The sequence below is a fragment of the Pangasianodon hypophthalmus genome, chromosome 5 (genome assembly GCF_027358585.1).
Source record: "Pangasianodon hypophthalmus isolate fPanHyp1 chromosome 5, fPanHyp1.pri, whole genome shotgun sequence".
Classification (NCBI taxonomy): Eukaryota; Metazoa; Chordata; class Actinopteri; order Siluriformes; family Pangasiidae; genus Pangasianodon; species Pangasianodon hypophthalmus.
Window position 1 is genome coordinate 23,287,252 of NC_069714.1, and position 22,040 is coordinate 23,309,291.

The 22,040-nt window shown below is 38.1% G+C and overlaps 2 protein-coding genes across 3 annotated transcripts in view; both read left to right on the forward strand.

Annotated features, from left to right (window-relative positions):
* Positions 1-5,809, forward strand: part of trpm2 (transient receptor potential cation channel, subfamily M, member 2) — a 30,032-nt gene extending 24,223 nt beyond the window's left edge. The window contains exons 28-34 of the mRNA XM_034304325.2: positions 52-104; positions 212-241; positions 383-469; positions 920-989; positions 1,573-1,680; positions 3,467-3,595; positions 4,477-5,809. Of these exons, the coding sequence (XP_034160216.2) occupies positions 52-104; positions 212-241; positions 383-469; positions 920-989; positions 1,573-1,680; positions 3,467-3,595; positions 4,477-4,593 (594 nt within the window). The 3' untranslated portion in view covers positions 4,594-5,809. The remainder of the gene's footprint in view (positions 1-51; positions 105-211; positions 242-382; positions 470-919; positions 990-1,572; positions 1,681-3,466; positions 3,596-4,476) is intronic.
* Positions 5,810-8,205: 2,396 nt separating this feature from the next.
* Positions 8,206-22,040, forward strand: part of si:ch211-45c16.2 (mitogen-activated protein kinase kinase kinase 13) — a 47,175-nt gene continuing 33,340 nt past the window's right edge. The window contains exons 1-2 of one of the 2 annotated variants that reach the window (XM_026912603.3): positions 8,206-8,322; positions 19,055-19,149. The gene's annotated coding sequence lies outside the window, so the exon portion shown is untranslated. The remainder of the gene's footprint in view (positions 8,323-19,054; positions 19,150-22,040) is intronic. The other variant, XM_053234047.1, reaches the window with a different exon arrangement.

The window sequence follows — 22,040 nt, forward strand, 5'->3', positions numbered from 1 at the left end:
TTTGTGCATGAGTATGCAATTGTACTGATCATAAAAACTGTTCTGTTATAGGTGGACTTCTCTATTTATGTTCCTACAATTTACAATCAAGAGAATGTGCAAGAGTAAGTCCTTAATGTTCAAACCTGAAAGAAACTATCAATCTTGTATTTTATATTTCACCTTGGCAAACATTTTCATTGTTTTAAAAATGTTTTAATGCTCTAAACAGCTTGGACATTTTAATCTTAGACACACACAGGTAAGACATTCTTCCCAAGCTAAATTAACATCAAAATACATAAATATTTAAGTCTATAAAACTTAATGTTATCTATTAATTTGCCTCTGTGTTGTTAATTTAATCTAACAAAAAATTCAAAATGAATTTCTGAATTTCCAGGAACCCTAAAGGACGGACAGGATTAAAGGGAAAAGGGGCGCTTAAAAGTCTTGGCCCAAACGAGATTGTAGATCCAGTTATCACAAGGTAAAACTGCAGCATTAACATCCAACTTTATTGTTAGTAGAAGCTGGTGTGAGTTCTTTGGAAATTGCCAGTCTTCTGGGATTTTGACGTACAAGAATCTCTAGACTGTACACAGAACAGTGCTGGAAACAAAAAACATCCAGGGAGCGGCAGTTCTTCAGGAGTGTTGTGCATTCTGAGATGCTTTTCTGTTTGCTACGCTTGTAAAGAGTGGTTCTTTAAGTTAGCATACCCTCCCTGTCAGCTTAAACCAGTCGGGCCTTTCTCTTCTGACCTCTCTCATCAACAAGGCATTTCTGCCCACAGAACCGCTGCTCATTGGATTGGTGTTCCCAAATTTTGACTATGATAATATTAGTACTACATCATTAAATGTTAGTTCATGGAGCGTGTATGAGTGCTGAAGTTTGAAGGATTGCACTGTAGCTCACGTTATTTTGTTTTCTGTAGAAATAAGGGCTCACAACTGGAGTTTTTGGCTGTGTGGGATGAGACAGCAGGGTGCTGGACATTACCTGGGGTGAGGAACTCTCCAGTCCTGGAGGGCCACAGCACCTCACTTAACAAACCAGATTTAACTCCTCAGATTTAACTCCAAAGCAATTTATCCATGGCTGAATATGACATATATTAGAAGATGGAAATGCAAAAATCACTACAACTGTGGCTCTCTAGTTCTTGTGTTTGCACTTCTACTATAATCTTCAACTCAGCTTTTGCAATAGTTTTTAATTTCTACAATTTCAAACTGTAGTAACTTTATATAAAATAAAATCATGAGAATACCTACCTTTATGTACTTATTTTGCAGGCCATTTTCAATTATTTCAGTACTTCAGTATTTTACTATCACCTAAAATCAAGAAATACCTAGAAGTTAACCTTTTACTACATATCTATCTTCATTTGTAATTTATTTGTAAGATTTCACTTCTGTGCTGCTAAGAAGTTCTTTACTGGCTCTTTAAAATTGAAGATTGGATATAATTAATCCTGTTTTCAAAGCTAGGCTTTTATTGCTGAAGGTTATCCATGTACTGTAATCACCTCTGTAGGTTTTGGTGTGTAATTGCTGAATAAATACTGTGTGCGTTCTCCTCTAGGGCCCTGTCCAGCCTGGCGAGCTCTTACCTGAGAGACTAGAAACAGTACTAGGAAAGAATCTTTCCCAGAAAATTAAAGCCAAAATAAAATCAGGAAGCCACACTGAGGTGAGTGTTACATAAATACTACATTTAATGTTTTATATACACCACAAGCATTCAGTACAAATCAGTCCAAATACAGCCTTACTCTACTTGTGGGGTAAAGACACCTGCATAAATAGCCTATAGCCTGTAAATGAAGGTTAGACATCAGGATACACATGATATATGTATAGGGGTTGCAGTGGCTGCATTTGCACTCTCTACTGTTGGGCCAACATTCTTTCATGTTGAGTCAATTCATCCTTTCATCTTTAGTAAGCACTTTATTCTGCTCAGGGTGGATTCAGAGACTATCCCAGAAACACTAGGCGTGAGGGTAGAATACACCCTGAGTGGTAAAAGTCAAAATATTTACAGAATAAATAGGAATATATTTCATTTTAAAGATTCAAACACAGCCTATGTTAAAGCCTATGTTGCTTAGCACATAATTATTTATTGTATACATATAGCCGGTTTACAAAAAGCTTTTACCTAGCTAACTATCAGAAAGCTTCGTCTACACAATCAAATAAAGTTTTATAAATAACCTTCGTGTACCATTTGTTGGCTGACATTTCCTTGTGAAATGGTTTTTTTTTTTTTTTTTTTTTTCTTATCCGTGTATGTTCAGTAATTGTTGCACGGTGTTAGTTTTGCATTATTGATTTAAATATGCACCAGGTGTGTAGCATCAGTCATTGGTGAGATGGTTTAAGATCAGTGCTCTACTCTGTGATGTACTTTTATTTGAATGCTTTGTGTAATCTCTTTGGTCATTTGAGGTGAGTAGATTTTTGTTGGTCTCAGATTAGCATTATGGATATACTGTATGTAAATGTAAAATTCAGTGTCCTAATCCAGCCCTGACCTTATACTTATAGTTATTAGCCCTGAACATGGCTGTACATGATCCACATCAGGGGTGTCAAACTCATTTTAGGTAACAGGCCACATTATACATAGTCCAATGTTGAACGGGCCAGAAAAAAATCAGTTTGGTGTCCAATAACACAATAACAACTCTTCATGTGTGTTCATTTATAAACATCTATCTGAAAGGTACACATTTTGTGTACAAACGGATTAAAAACACAACTATATCACCTACAAAACTTATTGAACTGACTGCAATTCATTACCAAGTTATGGTTTTACTACGAATATATCTATATATATATATATCTCTATATATTTATATCTCTATCTGTCTATATATACATATATATATTGTATGTATGTGTGTATGTGTGTGTGTATATATATATATATATATATATATATATATAATGGCATATTGTCTTGAATGTAAATAAATAGCCCAAATTAGTAAACTCTAAATGAGTTCTTTTGGAAAGAGACATGTTTTTTAGCTTGCTAATACATAAGTACATATATTCAACCAATATGAGTTTATGGGCCTCATTTTATTGCTCTATTTTACCCCCTAGTGGAATAACAGAGATTTCCAGTTCAAATAAGGTTCACAAAACAATTTTAGTTTAGAACACGGATCAAGGCAGGATTACAACCTTTCCATGGGCCGTATTTTTTGACACCACTTATCTACAGTATATAATTTTTATAAGTTCACATATAGCTGCACTCAGACAGCAAAAGTTGTTATTAAACCAACCTTTTATTTACTGTTGCCATTACAGAATTAACATACATTAGGTATGAAGATGCTAAAGAATAAATTTGTTTAACAAACCATTATTTTGTAATTGATGCAGTGCCAAAATGCATAATTTTTGCTTTATTTGATTTAAGAAGGAATATTAAGGAGGATGTTTAACATCTGTTCTAGGTCTATAAGGGTTATGTAGATGACAGTCGGAACACTGATAATGCCTGGGTGGAAAGCACTGTTATATCAGTTCACCTCAAAGATGAGTGGCATCTGATGGCACGGGATGGTGATGATGGTGATGGTGAGGTAGGGAGCTTTTACTCTTCTTCCCCTGCATTGACTCACCTAAAGTTCAAGTTTAATTGTTATTCAAGTATAGAACATTGAAGCATTGTATATACAGTATGTAGCCTTGCAATACAATGGCATTCTTACACACTTACAAACAATATCAGGTGTCTATGAGACTTGTACATGCAACAAAATGATACATTCCTCCAAGAGACATAGTGCAAGAGGCAAGGAGGGGGATACTGCATGTAGTTTAATGCATATGGTACACAAACACTACACACAAATAATTAAAAGGGCTTTTCAAACATAAAGTGATTACGCTAGAGAAAAAGAAGTAGAGCAGAGTGCATAGGTAAGTACGCCAGACTCAAAAAACATATATTCATATTCATTTCAATCAGTGAAGTCAAAGGTTTGGACACACCTATTTGTAGAAGGGTTTTCTTTATATTTACTCTATTCTTCTATTTAGAATAATAATGGAGATTAGCATTATGAAGCAGCATATATTATGGCTTCTTAGCAGTATTATTGATTAAGCTTTGTACAGTTAGAATTTTCTCAAACAGCTTCATGAGGCAGCTTCACCCACAAGTTCCCACTGCTTCACCTAAGTTTTTGATGAAAACTAGTTGTTTGGGGAAACAATCCACTTTAAGTAAAAAAAAAAAAAAAAGTTAAGTAAAAACTATATTTAAAAAATACATTTATATTCATAAATAAATTTATACATAGACATACTGTACATTTTACTATTTACATTTGTCTTCAAACAAGTTTCAATCACAATATCTTTAAGACAATATAAATTATCTATTCAATTTAGTGTGTCTGAATTATTTTTTTTTTTATTGGTAGTGTATGCAGAATATAATGTTGTACTCTCTCTTTAGTCTCTCAGCAGCACTGAGAAGCTTCAGTGGCATGAGTTGAGCAGCAAAACGCCTGTGTATCCATACCAACGAGAAGCTCTCCGTACCATTGCCCAAAAACACAACATTAAGTTCTAAGGAAACTTAGAACTGACTCTCAGGGAAATGGACAAATGTTTCACTCTGCAAACTGTGTACCTTTTGTGGGAATTCAGTAGTACAAAAATCTGTATCTATACAGTTCTGTAACAAGGAGTTATGCAACTGTTTGCACATTTGCTAATGAACTAATCATTCACTTGTTCATCGTTAGTACAATACCTGTTAACAAAATAACATCAAAGAAAGCTTATTAATAATCATAATCATCATCACCGTCATCATTATCATCATCATCATAATCAATGTGAATAAACGAAATCTAAAATGTGCAGGTCATATACAGAGAGGAATACAATTACTTAAACTGCATAAAAGCATTATAATAATCCAGTATACTCAATAAAGAAGAATTAGTCTCTCAAATATTCTGTGAGATTACAGATATTATAGAGGTTATAGCATAAAATTTTAGCATTACTAGCAGGATTTTTAAGCTGAGTTCACCGTTTTTGGCCTTTACGGACAATGAGGCTAAATATCTGGTTTATTCTTTCCTTTTTTGTTTCATTTCCAATAACAAGAATCTGACTTTGTGTACAGACTTTCATGACATTCTCCAGCTAAGTGTCATCTGTGCATTAGCCATAAGTATCCAGTGCAGCGTCATCTTCACAATCGCATAAGTAAGATCTGAACTGTGACTTTGTTCTTCAGCTAATCAGGTAGAATCTTGTTCTCATCTGGAGAGAACAGCGATCTAAGATAAACTGCACACCTGAGCCTTAATGGACTTCAAACCATCATTTCAATCCATTTTAGTACGATGATAGGCTGGAAAACCTCTTTTACTTAGGCTGAGATAATCATTTAACTAAATTATTTTTCGTAGAATGGAAAGTTAGACATTGATGTACATCGAGTACACACAGTGTATGGAGGGGTTGCATTTTCTTTTCCTAATCAGAGGCTTTATAGTAGCAGTTTCGAGAATAAACTTGATGCTATTGATTGTCAGTATGGCATTATTTAGCATGTTAGCAATAATGAACTAAAAAGTGAATGGGTTTGACTGGCTGCTGCATACAAAACCAAAAATATTTCTTTTTCTGTACTCAGTATTATTAGCATGGTGTAATCAGACATGAATGCACTAATAAACAATCTACAGACTATCTACTGTAACTGAACTTAATAAGCTCACTATGAACATCTGGAAGCCAATTAGCATGTGTGCGCAAATAAAACATTTTCATGAAACCAGTTCAGTGTTGGCTCATTTTTGTTATAGTTGAATTATAGTAATTTTTTTTTTTTAAAAAGTCACTGGCGTTTTGCTTGATTACTTCAAAGTGACATATATAAAATTCAGCTAGCTCATAAATATAAAAATTACCATTCTTTATGTAAATATCAAGTCCAGTATTGGGGTCATTTCCAGTTACATAGCAAAATTTATATTTAGCCATTTAGCACACTCTCTTATCCAGTGCAACTTTCAAAACATGTAAACTGTTGAAGGAGGAGTAACACAAAGCATCTATCAAATCAGTTTTGTCAATTTTACAAAGGTTATTTCAGACAATGGCTTATCGTCCAGGAGGAACTGCTAGAAAGGCATTCTGATATCTTCTGAGAAAGTTAGGAGGTTGATGGAGGAAACGAGAAGTAAACTTGTGCATCATTGGCATAGCTGTAATAAGAGAAACCATGAGAGCTGACCACTGAGCCCAGTGATTTAGTATAAAGGAAGATTAAGAGTGGACTAAAAACTGACCCCTGAGGGACTCCAGTAGTAATGCTAGAGTCAAGAGAGCAATAACTTTTTTCCAGGGGGGTGTTGGTGCCACAGCCTGACTGTGTGAAAATTCCCTGGGGTCATGCAGCTCTGACTGGGAGATTCTGTTAGGCTTCAATTCTACATGACTTCCACGTTTGATTTGAATTCAGTTCATTTCAAATCAACTTTATTTGTGTAATGCTTTTAACAATAGACATTATCACAAACCAGTTTTACAGAATATTTCGATCCCTAATGAGCAAGCCAGTGGTGACCGTGGCACAGAAAAACTCCCTGAGATGACATGAGGAAGAAACCTTGTGAGGAACAAGACCCATCCTCTTCTGTGTTGAAAGGGTGTTATAAGAAGAGTCAGTCTTTATGATTACAGCAGCAGTTCTTAGGTACAAGTTTACAGTATCCAGGTGAGATTATCACCTGAAGAAAGGGTGAGATTTGGGCGTAAATGTTTTTGGGAAGTGCAGATGAAATATCAAGATTCATCAGGCAGGTCCAGAATTTATTTATTTATTTATTTATTGGGGCACGGTGGCTTAGTGGTTAGCATATTTGTCTCACACCTTCAGGGCAGGGGATTCGATTCCCACCTCCGCCCGGAGTGGGTGGAGTTTGCATGTTCTCCCCGTGCTTTGGGGGTTTCCTCCCCCAGTCCAAAGACATGCATTGTAGGCTGATTGGCATTTCCAAATTGACCATAGTTTGTGAATGTGTGTATGAATGTGTGTGCGATTGTGCCCTGTGATGGGATGGCACCCCGTCCAGGTCGTCCCCCCCACCTTGTGCCACGCCCTGAGTCCTCTGCGATAGAGGACTGTACAGTGTAGGATAAGCTGTACAGAAAATGGGTCTATTTATTTATTTATTTGCCTTTATAGACCCGAGTCTGAATGTTTATCCTCCTTTATCCTACTTTAACTTTGTGCTGCCCTCTAGTGTATATATTACGAATAATGCCTTTCTGGATTCTATTTTTTCCAGGGTTATTTATTTGAAGTCAATTATATAATTCACTTGAAAACAAATATGCCTGAGTCATATAATAAACTTGTATAAATAGAATGTACAGTCAAAGTTTCCTGTTGTGATGCACCAGAGAATTGTCTTGAGATTTTGATCATCCGGGCTCTGGCTGCCAAAACAAGGGACAAGCTGTACCTGCGTCCTCTGATTGGTCCGCAATATGCCAAGCCACGCCCCCTGTCAGTACCAACCCACAGCTGGCAATGAAAGTGGAGCTGTATTATATGGAGAGGGAAAAAAAACTTATAAGTTCAGGTGTTATTGTACACAGTCTTTTATAAAATATTAAAGTGTATCAAATGAGGGAAAATGAAACCATAAAAATGGCATAAAAATCCCCAATCAGCTGCTTGTTAGTAAGTAAAAATGGAGTTATAATAGCCTGCACATCTGTACCTGATAGTAATACACGCACTTACCGTAATGTACCGTGTTCAGCGCATATTAGAATAGGCCCTTAATTACAATTAATATAAAAACATTTATTTATGAGTTAAACTTATTTCTTGGCTGCAGGTAAAACTATTTTAACCTCTCAAATATTTTATAAATTATGGTAAAAAGTGTGTAAAAGTATTACAGACTCATAAAATCTTTATACATTTTTTAACCAGAATGAACGTTTTATCTCTGTCAGTAGGCTGAATCCCAAATCGCTACGTTTTCATCCTGTAGTGCAATCCATAGGGTGTATAAGTCATTGTTTTTTACCTCCTGTGTAGTGCACTCGTGTAGGGAGTAAGGTAGTAATTGTTGATGCAGCCGCCGGCGCCCTCGCGCAAGGTTACAGGTGTATTAACGTCAGGATGAAAAAAAAAAAAAAAAAACACGGAAGTGACGTACGCGCTCACGAGACTCAGAATCAGATTAAACCATCGGATTCATGTAAAAAAAATCTAAACAGGCGAGCTGCTTTGGGACGACGGGAGAGGAGCAGGAGTTAATCGGTATGGGCGCATTTTTGGTTTGTAGACCTCATTGTTTCGCGTTTTAATGTTTCTGTGGCTCGCATTTGTCGGTTTTATATTGTTCTTGTCCAGCTTTTACATCAAAACACCGGCAGCGCAGGGAGACGTGGAGCTGTGATGTTTTGCATGTTCCTGCTCTGTGTCTCTATATTAGCTTTTAGGACGCTTTTAAAATTGCGTGTTTACCTGCTTGTATAGCTGCACCATTAATATAGTAATACTCGCATCCGAGTCATAGGTTGATCGATATTCATGTAACATTACTAATAATATGGGGTGGCTGATGTGAGGGAAAATATCGCGATATTTGGAGGCACGATATTTGTCTCAATGTTTGGTTTTGTTGAGAGCATTAGAGATGTATAGCAGGAAAAGCTACACGTTTAAATATTGTTGTATTTAGTCTTTTATAAAATATTGAAGTGTATAAATCGATAGAAAATGAAACAATTGACATCAAAATAAACTTTAATACCCAGTTTGTTGCTTGTTAGTCAGTTAAATGGAGTTTTAAGAGCCTTCACAGCTACTCATGAGTGCATGTTAATACACAACAGTGTGTAATATATATATATATATATATATATATATATATATTTCAGTTACCAATTAGTAGGAATGCACAGAAGCATTGTTATAGTGATACTGTGATTTTATATATATATATATATATATATATATATATATATATATATATATATATATATATATATATATATATATATATATATAAAATTTTTATTATTTTTTTTTTTTTCTCTTTTTAATTTGTTTACATTTTGCAAATATCTTCTTTCAATTCCCTGATGGTTGCCACGTCACAGCTCCAGTGTCCCTGGTTGGATCCTGAGCTCTAGTTAGTGTCTGTGTGGAGTTTCATGCTCTCTCTGTGAGCTTGAATTCCCTCCGGGTTCTCCAGTGTCCTCCGACCTTCCAAAATCATGCCGGCATGTGGAGTGGTGATGCTAAATTGCCCCTAGGTGTAAATAAGTGTGTGTGTGCACATGTGCACATGCATGGTGCCCTGTGATGGACTGGCATCTAATCCTGGGTGTATTCCCGTCTCGGCTCCTGTGTGCACGGAGCTTGCATATTCTCTCCTTGCTTTGAGGGTTTTCTCTGGGTACTCCAGATTGCCCATTGTGTGTGAACGGGTGTGTGGTTGTGCGATGGCACCCCGTCCAGGGTGTCCCCCACCTTGTTCCCCGAGTTCCCTGGAATAGGCTCCAGTCTCCCCGCGACCCTGTGTAGGATAAGCGGTACAAAGAATGGATGGATAATGACTCCTGTGACGATGATGATGATGATGGCGGAAAAGCAGATTGCATTCTGTTTTGGGGAAAATAAGCATATTTAACTCAATTCGGACATTCTACATGAGAGACACAGCTGCTGCTAAATATGTTCATTTTCTCACTGAGCAACATTGGAAGTGTTATTAGTTCATGGAACAGCCCAATCCCCTGTTTCCGAACGAACTCTTATGGTGTTCATTTGTGTCCAATTGGACTTCAGCTGCGGGGCTTTTTCTTTACTCAGCAATTCGGTTATCTTCATTACCATCAGATAAATTTCCTTTAGGAGCAACTGTACAAAACAGCACTTCACGACTCCTTGTTCATAATGCGTTGTCCTGCTGATGTGGCCCAGCCTGCATGATTGTAACCTGTATATTCAGCAGTTGCTGGTAGCCACTTTCAGGCTGTATGTTTTAAACTTAAATGTCTCATAAATACACTGTATTCTCCAGATGACTTTCAGAGAAGGTGCATTGCATTTTATTAAGGCATTTATAACCCCCAGGAGCTCTGTATAAGGATTTAACTGCTTTCACTTCAACACGATGTTGGTTCCTGGAACTGAGGGATTATTATTTTTAGCTTGTTCATTGAAGTTTCTGATCAGTAAAGATTGCTGACAGTAACAAGACGGTGCCTGTCTGAGTAGAGTCCAGGTCCAGTTTTGCACAGATGAACGTAAGCGATAACTACAGGATCATTTCCAGAGTATGACTGTGTATGCACTGGGTTGTGTACCATGCGTGTCATCTCCAACATAGCAGGTGCTCTGGTTTCTGCAAATAATATTATATATTTCACATGTATCCTTGATAGACAGTCAGCGATGGTGAAAATGGAGGTTTTGTGATTATACATGGATCATGTAGGAAGGCAGGTTTTTTGCCTTAAGTTTTTTTAGAGAGAAACAAACAGAAATTAGAGTTAGAGAGCAAGACAGGGAGAGACATGCAGACAGAAAGGAAAAAAACAGACACAATCAGAGAGACAGATATAGAGAGAACGCAAGCGAGAGAAGCAAGAGAGAGATGGCATAGGAAGACAGTTGTTTTCGTCTTAGAGTTTTTAACCACTAGTGTGTTAATATAAAATTAATACAAAACCACTAGTATGTAATATAAAATTATAATAAGAGTAATTAGAGCGCAGAAGAGAGAAAGCAAGGGAGACAGACAAAAATCTTTTTTTTTTTTTCTTTTTGGCCTAGGGTTTATAACCACTAGCATGTTTCTAATTATAATAAGGAGAGAGAGAGACAGAGCGATCGACTGAAAGAGAGAGCTCATGTAGGAATGTGATTCTTTTTCTTTTCAGGTTTTAACCACTAGCATATTTCTAATTTTAATAATGATTCAAATTAGAGAGAAAGAGACAGAGAGAGCAAGGAAGAGAGCATGGGACGGACGGACAGACAGACAGAGAGACAAAGAAGGAGAGAGAGACATATTTTCATCATTTCTGCATTCACATGAATATGCATCTGATTATTATGTAATGACTCTTTCATGCGCTTCACCGAGTCGTTTGTAAATAGGACATGTAACAGGCCGCACACATGCTGACCTGATGTCCAGGAGCAGCTCCGCTTCTCAAAATGTCTGAACACCAACATGTCCTGTTCTTCACATTTACCACATAAATCTTCACAGAGGTGATCTCATGAGCACCAGAATGATGTCAGGACTAAGAGCACCGCTGCAGGGGGGTGCATGTGTGAGAGTAGTTAAAACAAAAGATTTGTTATCGGACACAGAGAACATGAACAGGAGTAACAGCTACATTCTATTTTATGTCTTTTGTAATAAAGCGCACATACAGCGAATGTTTATGTCCACCTGTGTGTTAGTTGTGTGTTAGAGACATCACAAAGCAGGTTGATAGTCTAGTGTCAAAGCAACATCAGTTTAACTCACAACAGAGACCAGTCCACTAATCTCCCCACAGAGAGCCACCGTCCTGCCTGTCTCTCTTTCAGTGTCTGCTGCCTTCACTTTCTCTTTTAGAGGATAGCCGATGCTTTTTGTCCTGGATTGTTGATTAAGTGCCTTCCTCAATATGATGTTGATACCTGGTCATGATGTCATGTAAACTGTTTCTGTGTAACTTTTTCCCAGTGAAAGGAAGTGGTAAAGTCTCGCCACAGGAATTGTTTGCCACATCACATGGTTTGGCCAGAGCCGCATATTGCTCTCAGATACAGTAGTGTTGAACTGAGGGTTTTTTTTTTTTTTATTTATTTATTTATTTTTTTTTTTAATAAATAAATCTGTACACTTCATCGTGTTTAATGTTCCCCATCAGCCTGAGAGGAAACATTGACTTAAATTGTATTCTGATTTGTGAAACTCAAAACAACCTTCAAATTGATCAGTGTAAAACATTGTTTACTGGAACTGCTAACATTTTGCCGTGCATTGTGTCTATACACACACACACACACACACACACACACACACACATTGTTGTAGAATTGGTACTGTACTTTCAGTACTGCGCAGCTACTACTGTGCATTTAAGCGGAAACCAGACAAAAAGCAAACCATGGACCAAAGAGGTGGTGTGTGCTTCCCTGCCCCTCTGTCTGTCCCTGTGTGTTTCACTTCCTCTCCTCCCCCTCCATTCCTCCTCACTCTCCATGGGCTACATCTCTTTTTGTTATTTTTTCCCCTGCTGAGTGACATTTCAGTAATGATGCCGTCTCTCTCCTCCTCTCCCCAGGGTCAGGGCTGTGTAGGGTTTCTCAGAGCCTCCCCTTAAACAAATTTGCTCATACACTTGTCTTCAGGCCTCACCATGGACCAGGACTCTCTTGGAAATCTCTCACCCAATATGTTTTTTTTTTATAAATACAAAATAATGGTGAATCCTTTGCTTCTTCAACCTAACTCTTTTTCTGGAGTTAGGCTCTTCGTATCAAACTGCATTTTAATTTTTATTTGTCCCAAACTAAAAGGTCTCTGCATCTGCTGTCTAGCAAGTTATGCATACTCAGTCTGAACATTGGTACTTGCTACTTCTCACTCATGACCATAGTCATGTGCGAGGGTTGGGGTAGGGTCTTATTGTCCATAAGCTTTAGGCAGATGTTTGTTGAGTTAAGCTTAGTGTAACCAACCCTGATGTGTTCCTATTTTGCCTAGGTTTGAGCAGCAGCTTAGACTGTGCCAGAAAAGAGAGATTCTCTACAGTCTGAGAATTGTCTTTGCTGTGAAGTGCTGAGTTTTTGTACTCTACTTTATTTTAAAATCAAGGCCGTGTGTGCTTAGGTTACAAGAAGCTTTAGAGAACTTGTATTTTTGATTGATTAAATCCTTACTAAAAAAAAAAAGTCAGTTTAGCATTGAAAAATGTGGCAGGAGAGTATTATTACATCATAAGATATAAGAGCCAATCATGTTCCAGTATGCAAATATGCCTTCTTTTCCAGGGTAAAATGATGGGAAGTTTCCAATTGTCTTCTCTATTGAATCCTGATTTACTGATCAGGTGAAAATATAGGTACTTCTGTTCCTTTTTTCTGTTGTGTAATTGATGACAATGACAAACAACCATGACAGACGACCTATTTAAAAAAAAACAAACAAAAAACAAAACAAAATAGTTTAATTGTTTGCTGCAAGTGTTTTGGTGTTATTACAGCCATGGCTGTAATTTGCTTGCGGTAGCACTGAACCCTGAAAGGATGATACGTGAGAGATTAATGTGTGTATGTTTGTGTATTTTTATATGTTAGCACCATGTGGAGATTTGTATATTTGTGTCGAAGTGATGTAGATGCTTCTACATGTGTGTATTCTCCTGTGCTGGTGTTTAGATGATAGTGTTGATGCTGTAGTGTTCGTCACAGGTCAGTGTGCTGCTATAATTACTCCTGCCTGCAGCATCTCATAGGGAGCGCATTAAAACACACACACACACACACACACACACACACACACACACACACGTGGACTTCTACCCTATCCATCCTTTTCCTGTCTCTCTTCCTCTCTTCTCCTCTACTGTCCTTTCCTTTTTCATTAGCATTCATCCCATCTCTGTTGCCTCTAAAAAAAAAAAAAAGTCCTTATTCAAAGGCATGGTCAGTTCTCCAGATTGATCACTGGTCAGATGTTTCTTTTGCACTCTTAAAACAGCATCCTTCTCAATCCTCGTCCTCGCCCTGCTGTGGTAGTCGCTCTATGTAGGGCGATATTACTCCTGCTGCTGCATACTCTCATTTAGTTGTTGACACAGAGGTTGGACTTGAGATTGGATTGGCAGGCCATCTGGTATTGGACACACTCTCTCCTGAGGAACGTTTATAACCTGGTTACGTAAGTCACATGGCAATCTGTGAGCGCTGTATCCGACTCCTGCATGTCTAAAGAGGGTGTGTTACCTGTATTGAACCACTGATGAACACCAGGGGACTTGATTGCACTTGATCTGTGCTGTATTGTGCATGTCTGAGTCTGGGATTGATAAGTGTGTGATAGCCACTGTCCTTATGGTCTAGAAGTCAGATTGTAGATAATTACTATTATCTAAATGTGTAAAAAAATAACAGCACTGCATTCAGAATTAAGTGATTATCTACAATCTGACTTCCACCGAATCTGACTTCAGTGCCTGATAGAGTCGATCAGTGACTGACGAGTTATAAAATTTATATTTATCCAGTTATCCGAGTTTTGATTCCAGTTATCAGCTAATAATGATCCTGGATCCAATTCTGCTGACCTCGACAGCTGGTTTCACAGTGTGATTTCAGAGGTCTTTTAAGATAATTACTTGTCACGCTGTATAATATGATCACAATAAAAGCTTGGCTGAATTCAATATCAGACTGTGATAACGTGTTGTCCATGACAGATTATATGATGAAGATCCTCTTACGATAGACCAGTGATATATCTTTTTTTTTTTTTTTTCAGCGTGATCCGAGCTCATGAAAAACAGGGTTGCGTGAACACAAACATTCTTCAAAGTGAGCTTGAGATGATAATGGACTAAAGAACATTTTTTTTTAACACGTTTTTGTTACTTTTCTCCATTGCCTCTATTGTATTTGTATCTATCCCATGAGTTTCACTTCATCCTGTGCCGTCCTCCTGTTGGTAGCTTTTAGACAAGTGTCACAGGAACGTCAGTCGAAAATTTTGGACCTCGGCTTTGGCCGTCTTTGGTTGCAGTGGCACTAAAATGGCCGCCAGCAAGCACGTTGCTTTATGTGTTCTAAGACCCGCAGCCTCAACTTACAGCCATAGAGTGTTTGGCAAAAAAAAAATCATGACATGTTGGTTAATTTAACATGCATTAACCACCATAAAATCAGTGGAATTCAGTACTAATCCAGCGCTTCATGCCAGGATTGGCCCTGATATCAGCACTTAATCAGTACTGGCCCTGATATCAGTAACTCTGAGAGAATCAGCAGAGCAGTATGAGTATGAGACGTGACAAAAACAGCAAGCTCACTGCATGTAATGTATCAGTGTTTATCAAAACCAGTACTCAGAGCTTTTTTTGCCATCTTGGTGATTTTATTTAAATTTTTAAATAGTGTTTTATTCATCCCGTCTGCTACTTAATCCTCTATTACAGCAAATAACACTGAAGTTGATGCATGTTTATAAAAGTCATATAGTGATGTAGTTTATTCCGATACTGATATGATTATATAAATGTCACTTAACCTTGAGCACATTTTCCGTAACTTTATTAGAGCAGAGCAAATTCCTCCCTATTCTGGTTTTGTCTTATTTATGCAAGGGACACAGGACCTGTTAGGGTGTGTGCGTGTGTGCGTGTGTTAATTTCATGCAAGGGACACAGGAGCTGTCGGTATGTATGTTCCTATCTTGCTGAAATAGTAATGAGAGAGTGTAACAGAGCTGGCACATGGCTGTCTCTCTTTCAGCCAGTGACTGCTGCAGCCTGAGTGAGAGAGAGAGCTTTTTAACCATTCTTGGTTGAGGCCATCTTTACCTCCAAATAAAAGCTGAATCACATATTTGATTTCATTAGGACTGAGATTACGCTTGGAGAAGTTGTTAAGGTGGATTAGACACAGCTTGTGGTTTTGAGGACACGGACTGAAGCTGGAAAGTCCCTGACGCATTGACGCAATTATACAATAGGCTGCATGTCAGGTTGAACATACTGTGTGTCAAAACCCAAGACTGAAATGCAAGTGTTAGATTATTTTTATGTCAGCTTATTGCTGATGGTGCGTTTGGATAGAAAGATCTTTGGAATCCTAGCCATGTTGTGCATCAGGACTAGCTTGCCCGCTGGCACTCTCACACCGCAGGCAAGCTCCCAGAATACTTTAGTCAATATTCAACTACAGGCCCAGCTCTTGTACCTGTAGCGTCTGTTTTTCAGTTTCGGTATGAACAGTTTAGTGTTTTAGAGGCTTGTTTTGTTCTAATGGTGTCAACAAGGGAACATAATGTTTTGCATAAGGTCTACATAGGGTTATAAGTCCTCACAGATCTGAGCATGTGTGTGTTGGAGTGTTTTAGTAGTGTAATAATTAAATGTTTGCCGTTTTAATAAAACTAGAGATGGCATTATACCACCCTCTTTTCCAATACTGATACTGAAAGCTTGAGTATCAGCCAGTATTGATATCCATCCAGTGTCATTTTCTTTAAGAACTGCTGAGCTTTAAAATGATTTTTAAATAATATATAAAAATATAGATTAAAAAATATACGTGGCTTGGTGTTTAGAACATTTGCCTCACGCCTCCGGGGTTGGGGGTTCAATTCCCGTCTTCGCCCTGTGTGTGTGGAGTTTGCATGTTCTGCCAGTGCTTCATGTTATAGGCTGATTGGCATTTCCAAATTGTCCGTGGTGTGTGTGTGTGTGTGTGTGTGTGTGTATGTACACAGTTGTGCCCTGCGATGGTGAGCACCTGCGTGTACCTCACCTTGTGCCCCGAGTCCCCAGGGATAGGCTCCAGGTTACCCTGCGACCTTGTGTAGGATAAGCGGTACAGAAGATGGATGGATATTCGATCTACATTTTTTTTTTTGTTTGTCTTTGTTTTTTTCTGGTATCATACCAAAACTGATCCTGAGTATCAAATTGGTGCCATCTCTAATTAAAAGTATACCTTTTTAATAAAAAACCATGGTCTGATATCCCTAATAGTGTACAGGTGGAATATTTATTTGCTTATTTGTTGTTCTTTGTTCTTTGCTCATCAGTGCAGAACTAATACAGCAGCTGGTGAATTATAGCTAACAGACTTCCTGGTTATTAAAATTCCTGTTTCAGTGGCTCCTAACTATGCGTTTTATTAGCATGTCATTAAAATAATTAGGCATTTATTTGACACATGATTAACTTTTTTTTTTTTTTTTTTTTACCTGATTTATGAATCAGACATGAAACTAGCACCACTTTCATATTAATCATATACAGTACAATCATCAGTATCTATAAGCTCTTTTGAAATATAAGTTAATTATAAGACTATAAATGCTGGTTTCATGGAGAAATTCCATAAAACTGAGCATGAGGTGTATATTTTAGCCGATCCTTTTTCATTTACAATTCAGCATTAATCACAAAGACAGCAGCAGTCATGTGTGAAATGACTTATTTTAATGTAATGGCTTATTTCATTGCTCATGTGGAGCGACTAGGGAGCACACACCAGCCCCTCAGGGTGTGGCAGTGGAGCCCCCGATTAGACATGGTGCTTCCCTCATTTTAAAAAGACCCCCCCCCCTTCTCTCTCTCTCTCTCTCTCTCTCTCTCTCTCTCTCTCTCTCTCTCTCTCCCTCACACACACACGTACCCCAGAGGTTTGAGGCATGAGCAGCTGTTCAGTAGCCCAGTCCTGCAGTCAAGCAATCGTTCACCTCTCCTGTTCAAAACACGCTCAGCACTCGAAACTAGACTTCCCTCATATCTGCTGCTTTCATCTGTTTGCCTTTCTGCCTGCTAGGTTAAAGGTTTGGTAAACAGCTTTTTGCATTGGCCTTGTAAAGCACACACTGCTGCCAGTGTCCTGCCTTGTTCTTGTCTGACATGATTGTGAATGTGCAGTTTTGAGCAGATTATAGAATCTCGATATTTTGGTAAATTATGTCACAAAACACTTTTCTGCAATATCATAATACCTTCTTATTGTTTTTGTTTTGTTTTTTTTGTTTTTTTTAAATAACTACAAACTGGCTTGAAGCAGCTGATTTGACGTTAAACTATTATACATAATCCATAAAATTATAAAATGTTCAAATCTTTAGATTGTTACATTTCTCTCCTTTTATATTTTTGAAGACATTAGAGTGTCATTAAACTGTTTTGTTTAATGCAACACTACTGTTTTGCTGGTATCGTGCATCATCGAAATGTCTTTGAGAATCATGATGATATTTTTGTCATATCAGCCCCCCAGATTAGAGTCAATTAAATTAACTTCACTCACCAAACTTTTTTGAACTAAACTTTTTTGAATTAACTTCACTCTCTACACTTTATTTGAACTTTTTTTTTGAACTAAGGATTATTTCCCTGCTGTTGTAGGAAAAAAATCAACAGCCTGATTTGAAGCAAAGTTACTTTTACCACCCCGAAGTGTTTTTCTTTTTTTTTTTCCAAATTTAACAGCATGTCCAGAAGTGTTTTATTCCACTTACACCAAAGCAATTTGGCAATGTTTGTATTAACGAGTGACACATCATGCGTTTTATCCATTTATAGTTGTTTAATATTATTTAATGTCGGGAAAGGTGTTCCTTCACCAGCCTCTCTCTCTCTCTTTTTTTTTTTTTTTCTCTTGAAGTTAATAAGACAAAAAAAATAAATGCAGCTGGTCATATTACCAAGAAACCGTCTCATGGAGGAAAACTTACTGTTTCAAAGCGCTGACACTGGAGACTTCTTCCATAAAAACATTTCTTTCAGAAAGCTTTGCCATATCAATGATCATGTTTATTCTCTATGGTTTTCTTTAAATAACAAAGCCTTTTAATCCATTTATTTTTATTTCAGTGTCACTATAGAAAACATAAGAATGAGCACATTAATATAGAACGTATCAACACCTTCTAACCGAGCAGACTCTGGAACTCAACAGCACTGTTTTATAATCTGTCTTAATTTCTATTGTTGCCTTTAATCCCTGGAATCTCCCTCTTCTCGTGTCTTCGTACTTTGTTCTTGTGTATGAAGAGTCTGAGTCTATATTTAGATCTGGGCTTTCCCTGCTTTATGGCTCCATACTGTACAAAACACTAACTCGTTGTTGATCCAACACACAAACCCACACAGACTGATCTCTTGCTCTTTACAATCAACACACAGTTTACAAAAAAAACCTTTTTTCCTTTCCCTTTTTTGGTCCTGCGATTGTGGTTTCTGGCCTGTGACCTGTTGTCTGTGTGTGTGTGTGTGTGTGTGTGTGTTTGCAGGTGAAGTGGAAAGCACAGAGAGCTTAGAAGAAGGGCTTTGAATCTGAGTTTTCTTCAGATGTAGCTGAAAGACATGCTCACCAGCTTCAGCACAGGTAAATGTCTTCACTTCTCTGTCATTCTGAAGCAGAAAATCGCAGTGAAAATGGCAGCAGTCACACTGTGAAGTCTGTCAGCTTTCATATGTGACATGAGATGAAGTGCGTCTGTGTGTTTCCTCAAAGGAGGACAATGATAAATTCATTAGCTAGCCCACTGGGGAAGTGGAAGCTCCAGTCCCATGATTTGGTTGTCCGGAAACTGGGCTAAGAAGTGGTAGCTAACATAATGTAATAACGCATGGCCAGCTAGCTAGGTGTATTAATACAGACTAAGGGAAAGGAATGATTAGATGGACTTTCAGGGAGTGGATGACTATTTAAAGCCAATTTCTACTTTTGCGTATTTGCGTCTTTACTTCGCAATGCACAGAGGGGGATCATGGGTAAACGTGGCAAGCAAACACACAGAGACTTCCTAGCACATAGCCCTCCCACAAGCTAACTATGCGTTGTGCGTCTCTTCAGTGCTACGCTTCAGGCGAGCGCTGATTGGTTGGCCGGGAGGCGTGTCTGTTTGCGTCTGTGTCTGTTACACTGTGACACATTATCTTCTAATTATTATTCCTACAGTGAAACACAGAAGTCGCACTGTTTTTGGCTTTTCTTCAGTTTATAATTCAGTAGAGTCAAGAGTCATTTATTTGTCATTTATTCATCGTTTATTAGTCATTTGCACACTGGGCATTGAAATGCTCGTGACGAGGCTCAGATTTAGACATTGACAGAACAAACACTTATTAGACATGAACAAACACATGTTTGGACATTAAGGATGGAATGATGCTGTTACGTGATGGTAAATGAGACAGTGGTGTACAGTGGCAGAGTAAAGTGACGTGTTCTTTTTAAAATTGTTATGATGGTAGAGTAAAAGTGACGTGTGCTATTAAATCAGGCAGAACAGTAAATACAAGTATAATAAATAGTACATACTAAATCTGAGTGGTAAATATCTAAGTGTCCGGAAGTGGCAGTAATAAAGTGTCACAGTGCTAGATGAAGGACTACTGGGTGTTAAGTAGGCTGATGGCTTGGAGATAAAAACTGTTCTTCAGTCTGGTTGTCCGTGATTGGATGCAACGGAGGCGTCTGCCAGGCGGCAGTGCTGTAAACAGGCAATGAGCAGGGTGAGTGCAGTCCTTAATGATATTGCGGGCCTTCCTCAAACAGTGTGTTTGGTAAATGTCCTGGAAGGCCGGGAGTTTCTTTCCAGTGATGAGCTCTGCTGTTCTCACCGCTCGCTGATGAGCTTTTCGGTCGGAGGAAGAGCAGCTGCCATACCAAGCAGTGGTGCAGCCAGTCAGAGTGCTCTCTGTGGTGCAGAGGTAGAAGTTTACCATGAATGAATTCAGGTGTGATTCAATGCGACTTCGCCTTCTAGAGGACACGCTTACATTACGGGTAAGTACGAACGAATACTTCACCCTGCGCAAGCGTCCGCACATGACGTCCTGATGTGCTCGCAGAAGTATAAGACAGCCCTCATTTATAGTTTTTAATCATAGCTCATATCAGAGCTCTCCTCACATCTTAAGTATAAACTTTATTTGAGGCTGGTTAACATCTCTCAGTATGTTTAACTGCGAGGTGACTCAACGGCAGCGATTTATTCTGCTCAGTTTCATCAGTGTTCCCACATTCCTGTGTGATCCTGATTCTGGAACATTCATCTGTAATCTGCGTACGCTTACTAGTCTGCCTACATCAGCCACACTGTGCCTTGGCTGATGTGTGTAGTACAGCAGGTGGTGGAATTCAGAAGTGTATGCTGTAGTTATGGTGATTTTTATAATTAAACATGGATACCATATGAAGACTTTTTATTTTGCAACACTCAGTAGGAAGTAGGTATTGTTTTATTTCACTGGTTGTGTCCACTGAGCGGCTACGACTAATGCCCCAGACACAAATCACCCGGCTACCGATTTATCCACCCCCATTCTTAAGTTTCCTGGACCTACCAGTTCTGCAGCAGTCTACAATAAACTGGATAACTGAGGTCAATTGTTTGTGTATTTCATGAGGGTCGTGGTGGTTGTGGTTAACTCAAGCAGAAGATTCCACAGCCAGAGGCTCACCTGCAACCTGAAGCTTGAATGCCTGCATCTCTGCAGCTCGTATGTGTGTACAAAACCTCCACTGTCACTCAAGAGAAAGTTCTGGCTCTTTTGTGGGTTAGCTTATTCAGAGAATTCAATGCATATGCTATTTAAGTGCAGCCATAAAGACACCAGATTTAGTCTGATCTGCCTTTTGTGGGTGGAATTGGTTGTTGGTGATATACTTTAATACTATCTATTTTAACAAAATTAAAGGAGGAGTCCACCCTGAAACACATTATGTATGCTAATATTAAATATGCGATACCTGTTATTGTTCAATACTGATACTGAAACCTTGAGTATCAGCCGATACCAATACCAATCCGACCTTTTTTTTTCTTTAAACACTACTAAGCTTCAAAATGTCTTTTTTAAACTGAATCACCTCACTGTTAAACCTTTTTCACTCAAATATAATCATAAATGTAACACATGTAATATGCCCTATAAAAATAAAATCAATTCTAACAACTGTTTTTAAGGAAAAACAGTCAAGTCTTTTAATATGGAAATGTTTCCAGTTCCAAAAATAAATTTCATTTCCAAATCCAATTCCAATCATTTGTTACAAGTTTGGATATCTGATTTACCATTTTTTGTTTGTATTGGCCTGATACTGCTACTGGGTATTGGATCAGCACCATCTCTAGTTTATATTGAAACGTTTGTGATGTCTTCATGCGAGTCTCTGTGTAATGTGCTGTATTTTTTTGTTATTCCTGTGAGAAGTTAGCAGTTGTCTGTTGCGCAGACATCATAGAGACATTGCTAGCACATTTACAA